The sequence below is a fragment of the Nicotiana tabacum genome, chromosome 23, assembly GCF_000715075.1.
Source record: "Nicotiana tabacum cultivar K326 chromosome 23, ASM71507v2, whole genome shotgun sequence".
Lineage (NCBI taxonomy): Eukaryota > Viridiplantae > Streptophyta > Magnoliopsida > Solanales > Solanaceae > Nicotiana > Nicotiana tabacum.
Genome location: NC_134102.1, coordinates 20,552,230 through 20,558,979, shown reverse-complemented (window position 1 = coordinate 20,558,979; position 6,750 = coordinate 20,552,230). Strand labels below are relative to the sequence as shown.

Sequence of the window (6,750 nt, the reverse complement as noted above, 5' to 3'; positions counted from 1 at the left end):
ACTTTTTTCTTTCTCGTAAGTTCAAAAAAGAATTACACATTTTTATATTAAGTAGCAATTCAATTTTAAATTTTTCCTTTTATCTCTTAACGAGATAATTTCTAAGCAAACTTCATTTGTAACCATCCGGGAAAAATTAATTGCAATAGGTAGCCATAAAATAAATCATACAATTAATAGCCCAAAATTAATTACAAGGGCTGGCCCAAAACTATTCTTGCTCCGTTTATCTCTTGGGCGTATGATTTTCACGGTAAGAAAATACTTTCTCCAACTAAAAGGAATTTTCTAGTGATTTTTTGGGATGCTTGATTTATCATTGCCAAATTGGTACTGGTCAAGAAATATTTTTTTAGTTAACCACGATTTAAGGGGTGATTTTACTCAAAACAAATATTAAACCCTTAGATTTAGAAATGGACACAGGTGATAAACATAAACGCGTACTTGGCAAACTGGAGGACGTTGTAATGAAGGGAGCCTAACAAATGGGTTAATTTCCTTATTGATTTAACTTGGTTAACAAGTTTATTAACAGCATACCATTCTACCCATTGGACACCCACAAATAGCGGGTTAATTTGCAAGTAAGCTAGCGTTCAACCCGACCTAACAAGTAGTTAGGGCATAAGGAGGCCTAGAATTTGGAAGAGAACAGTGGTAAAGCATAATTGAGCTTCTGAGTATCTGATTACATATTATTTAACTTATATGTACTGTAAAAAACACATACCATATCAATGCATTTTAGCCCATTGATCTAATTTTTCAAGTGTCACTGTACAAATATATACTAAATAGACTGTCCCTACACAATTTATATATAATAGACTGTCATTATACAAAATATATACAAAATATACTATCACTATACAAAATATATACTAAATAGACTATCACTATACAAAAAAATATATAAATTAGACTGTTACTATACAAAAAATATACAAAATAGACTATCACTAATATACTAAATAGACTGCCACGATATAATTTATATACAATAGACTGTCACTATACAAAATATATACAAAATAGACTGTCATTATACAAAATACATACTAAATAGACTGTCATTATACAAAAAATATACAAAATAGACTGTCGCTATACAAAAAATATACAAAATAGACAATTCGGACTATTAGATGTAATATATTTGGGCTGGAGGATCATTTCGTGTCAATGGGGAAAACATGGGCTATTAAAATTTTGGGGGGCTATAGAGGGTAGTTCTCTCCAAATTTCGGTGATTTATTTTTGATCACAAATTTTAAAAATTTTCTTTTATTTATTAAATTTTATTAGTCAAAGATATTCACATAAATTGAGTCAAAATGAGTATTATAGCCTGTTTGACTAAGTTTCTTCGTTGAAGTGTTTGGTCAAGCTTTTAGAGAAAAAAGTGCTTTTGAGTAGAAGTAGATCCAAAGCAGAAAAAAATAAATTCTGTCCAAAAGGACTTTATTGAAAAGTACATATGAAAAAAGTACACTTTAAAACAGTTTTTCGCAGCTTGGTCAAACAATAATTATCGTTCAAGAAAGTACTCTTGCAGCCAAACGGTCTACTAATTTGACCCTAATATTAATGCATTTCCTCTAAACTGCCTTTTACAATTTACACAGAGATCATCATCCAAAAAACCACTTTCGAATTTCCACAACTAACCTTCCGCACAAGTTGGTGGAAAAAAAAAAGAGAAGGAAACCTTCCTCACAAGCATTTAGCTTCTTCATCAAGAAAATGAACCTTCCGCTTCTTGGTCAATATCTTAGTTCTCAACAAACAAATAATCAGATATAAATACAGTTATATAGGTATACAAATACAAAAAAATTCTTCGAAATGATAGTCTTTACCTCTAATTGATGTCATTAAAATACCCAGATCAAGCAATTAGCGGGACAGTAACAAAGCAGAGAACACAAAAATCGAAAGTGATGGTTCTCCCATTATTGAAATTAGGGACACTTGCTTTAAAGACTTTAAGCAAACCCATTGCGGCTAGGCTCAAGAAAGAGGCTGGCTTGCACCCCAAGTTCCGTCATTTGATCATCAGCATGGCCCAGGTATGAATTAATCCAAATACATAAACCCTGCAATTATATTATGTTACTTATAAATGTCTTCTTTTTCTCTATTTAAGTTTTGTTTATCTTGTTTTCTATGTGACTGTGTTTTTGTTGGGTTGATGTCTGGATAAATCATGTGAGCTTTAAACTAGTTGATGGCGATTATATGAATCTTCTGGATTCATCATAATTAAACCAATTTAAAGCAACCTATTGCAATCCTTGTTTTCAGGGGCTCATCTGAACCCAGTGTATTAAAATGCACTAAGTACCAATAATAAATTTTGAAACCAATTAAATTAAATGTAGAAATGGTAGAATCCTGAACTCGAACCCATAATGCTCTTTGCCCAGTCTTGGGTCAATTGTTTTTCGCAACACTCAAATAAGAGGAGTTGGGTAGATGATTTTGTGTGTTAATGTTATTTTGTCTTATCGTAATTCCAATTCTGGTTTGTCCAATTAAATTCTCGTGGTCTTTGTCTTGGTTGGTCTTGAGTTGCTCACCAATCAAGGAATTGTATGAAAGAGCTCAAAATGTAGACCATATGTCTCGGGTGTGAGCCATGAGAAAGGAGTCAATTTTGGTTGGGAGTGCTTTATCGCCAAATTGGTACTTCCTGCCACGAATCTGGAGTAGTTTGGCCGCAAAGCAGGTATCGAACACCGATTGAGAAACAAATAAATAAATAAAAAAGCAAAATGTCGTAGAATTATGTAATTTTGCTGTTAAATTGGCGAGGACTTATAGATTCTAGTTTTGTTCTAACGTGACATTCAATTATTTATAGCAGAATTGTTGGGGGACTTACCAAGGTGACATTCAATTGGTGGTGATCCACATTTGGCTTTGCCAAAAGGTGGATCATTTTATTTCCTGTGCTGGGGAGGTTGCAGGTAACCAGGTGGAATTCTCAGGTTGCGTGAAAGCAAAGAAAAAAAGGTTGTCATTTTAGAGGGCTTAATGTGTCAACACGTGGAAGATTGTCTTGCACAGGTCAACCAAGAGGATATTTTTGTTCCATGTCATCATAACCTCTCACTGTCTAGCTATGAGTCGAGTTGCATAATGAAAGGGATTTTTGAAGAGGGTATAAGTTCCTCGATTTTTAATTTGGTAGTATGATCACTGGATACAAGTTTTAGTTTAGAAGAGTGTGTCCATTTCCTAAAGTTGGGTGGCTGCTCTTTGCTGGAGCCATACATTGAGTAATGGTCTCAAATTGACAAGAACATAGATGTGTCATGTGCTGGCTTTCAAATGTTGGCAAGTCTCTTCGCGAGTATTCTAGTAGTATAGAGGCATACAATTGCAATAAGTCGCTGCAAGAGTGCAAATCTTATTGTCGTCTTCCTCTCCAACTTTACGATATTATTCTAGCAAAAGCTAGTGATTAGCTGACAGTATTGTATCTCGGCTAAGGGGCCGACTCCACTATTTAAGATTGTCGAAGCAAGGGCATGATTGCTCTGTTAGAAAGACTACCCGCTTCTTATAATATACTTACAATTGACTGCTACTAATTTTATATGGAAGAAAATGTGAAAACAAAATATGATCTAGACATTGACAGGAACATATTAACAACAGTGACTAGCAGATTATTGTGTGTCCTAAGGTGCTTGCGGTATCTCCATTAAGGGACTCTCTGTCTTAGATGATTTTACTGAATAAGTCTCACTTTTGTGGTTAATTCTGTCTTGTATTATAGTTCATGAGTTTATCTGCAGTTGTTTATATACGTAGTTCTTGTTGCAAAATAGCAGTTCATTTCACATGTTTCTTTTCCCTTACCTCTTCACGTGGTTACACATGCATCACTCTCTAAATATTTTCTAGATATGTTTCAATACATATGCCCATATCGCGTTTCAGATGTGAATACTCTAGTAGCCTTCACTCTTTCAGAAAGTTATTCTCCACTTCTGCCTTTACTTTGACTTGTTAAGAGTTTCTCCTAATATACATCAATTTTTTTCATTACATCCATTGCTGAAACTAGGCGAATCACCGAATGACGACAACCATGCAAAGACGGCTTTATGGCCATGCAACTGATGTTGGAATACGACCTTTAAATGAAGAGAAAGCCGTTCAAGCAGCTGTTGATCTTCTGGGGGAATTTTTTGTTTTCTCGGTATTGTTTATTTTCCCACTTGATTTTTGCAATAATGTTTGCATAGTTAGCTACCCTGATTCTTATCTATTACATGTGTTAATTTTTGTGAAAGTGCAGACAAGCGTTGCTAAGCATCGAATGATACAAATTTTAAGCATGTAAAACTTGATATGTTTTCCCTAGATACCCCAAAAACAAAAAAGGAAACATGTTATGTTATTTTTGTCAATTAAGGTAGAATCCATGATTTCTAGATTAGCATTCATTTGGAAATATTTTTTCTTGTTGATAGTCCACTTAAATCTCAAAGTCCATGATCAATAACATTTATCTGCCATAAGTGCGAGAATTGCCTAGTCCAACAGAACCACTAAATCCTTCTGTGTAAAAATCCATTTACCCTTAATGCACAGGCTTATAACACTTGTCTTCCTTTGATGTGTGCGACTTGCCTAGACCAATATGACTTCTAAATCTTTCTCTGTACAACTTCCCTAATGTTGATTCTACCAGAAAGCCAGCTGCTAGTACAGAAGGCACAAAGAGCCAAGAGACAAATACCACCTTGTTTAGGAATTCCTCATATCTCAATATACATAGCAAGCTTCGTGCATGTGCACAATATCTGAGTCTTGATAATTATAGCATTATTGCTTTGGCTAATTTGCTTCATTTAAAGTCTCAGCAATCTGTGATGGCAATACAGGTTTGAAGGTCAGAGTTGCCTATGCTATTTCATGCATGTAATATTTAGATTCTCTACATTGCGTTCTTGCAACATTTTTTTTCTTATGGATAAAGCTATTGAAAGGCCCTATGACAGAGAACTTTTTTAATTCCAAGATAGCATATGGAATAGGCATTTTTGAAACTACAGTAAAATAAGGCTTGGGAAGTTTTTAGGATTTTTTTTGAGTGTTTCTTGAAGTATTAGCATTTCAATGAATGATCGGTTTTATCTACTTGCTTACTCAAAATAATTTGTTCAATAACCGCACTAAGTTCTTGAAAACAAAAAGCCCGCAAGTCCTGACAATTTTGATGTCTTGTACTTGCTGGCACAGTAAGAGTTGGCGCAAGGGTAATAGTTGCCGCCTTATGACTAGGAGGTTACATTTTTTTTTGGGTCTATTTCTGTTCAGTAGCATCAAACCACACACATGAATAATCTCTAAGGGCATCATTTCTGTCTTCAATCTCTTGAAACTTGTAGCCAACTTTAATCCTTGAAATGTGACCTGCCTTCCATCTACTTCCAGTGCATCTTCTATTCTTTCTGCAACTTATGCAATTTGCTGAACAGGTCGCAGTTGCTGCTCTTGTATTTGAGGTGCAGAGAAGTGCTCGGTCAGAGGCTAAGAAGGAGGAACTTCGTAGGCAAGAAATGGAGGTAGTCCTACCATATTCTTCTTATTTTCCTCTTAACAAACTCTTTAGTATGGTTCATCTATTATCTAATCTTCAAGCTTGACTGTTTCATTTTCACTCTAAAGTATGTAACATTGTCCTCTTGATTTTTCTCTTAAATATGTACATTATCATCTCTCTCTGAAGTTTCGCCTTTTAAATTCCATCTAAATCTGATTGCCTTGGATGACGATAACGTGCATTAGTCTGTTCGATTTATCTCTACAAATTTAGGGGGGGGGGGTATTCAATAGAAGTATGTTCGCTTTACATTCTACCTAGGCGGAAATTCAAAAACTCTCTTATTTCGGATAAGAACCTGCAGACCATTTATCCGTAGATATGTGTTCAAGTTATATTTCAGTTCAAACTGGTGTATTTCAGAAATTGAGGCAACGAGATGAAGCATTGGAAAAGGAGATGGAGGGCCTCAAAAGCAAAATTCAAGAGCTAGAACAGCTAGCAAGGGAAAAAGGACTTGCTGGTATGTTCAATCTCAGACATCCTCATGTTAAAGAAGGCAAGACAGCAACACCAGCATGATCTGTTTGCTCAGTTTTGGCTAACAATTGGAATCATATTGTTCCCTTTCAGTCTTTAGATCAAAGTCCTATTTGACTATTTCAAGGAATGCGCGGTCTAAGCTTCTTGCCAACTCACTGTAAATAAAGTTAAATTTTGAACCAGCCATTGTTGTTAAGAACTTTAGATGTTGAATTTGCCATTTTAGAGCTTCATGTGTTCCACTCCATGTTACATTTGGTGGAAGTAGCATAAATTTTGCTGTGCAACCTTCGTCTCGTGCCATGTTCTACTTAATTTACATTCATCCACCTGACCAAATAGAAAAGTTGTTGCTTGACGACACACGCTTAAGAAACTTATCATTTGCTTATAGAATAAAGGGGAACCTTGGAGCAACAGTCAAGTTGTCTCTATGTGACCTATAGGTTACGGATTCGAGTCATGGAATCAGCCATTGATGCTTATATCAGCGTAGGTTGCCTACATCACACCCCTTGGGGTGCGGCCCTTCCCCGAACCCTGCATGAACGCGGGATGTTTTGTGCACGAGACTGCCCACTTCAACCAGCATCTGATGTCGATGCTAGTGAAAAGTATGTGCAGATGCTCCTTATCTGCAAAAA

At 35.6% G+C, this 6,750-nt stretch overlaps 1 protein-coding gene across 1 annotated transcript; it reads left to right on the top strand.

Annotated features, from left to right (window-relative positions):
- Positions 1–1,739: 1,739 nt before the first annotated feature.
- Positions 1,740–6,353, top strand: LOC107759184 (OPA3-like protein). Its single transcript, XM_016577066.2, has 4 exons — positions 1,740–2,072; positions 4,079–4,213; positions 5,499–5,585; positions 5,987–6,353. The coding sequence occupies exons 1-4, from the start codon at positions 1,872–1,874 to the stop codon at positions 6,143–6,145; spliced, it is 582 nt and encodes a 193-aa protein (XP_016432552.1). The 5' UTR covers positions 1,740–1,871; the 3' UTR covers positions 6,146–6,353.
- The last annotated feature ends 397 nt before the right edge of the window (positions 6,354–6,750 follow it).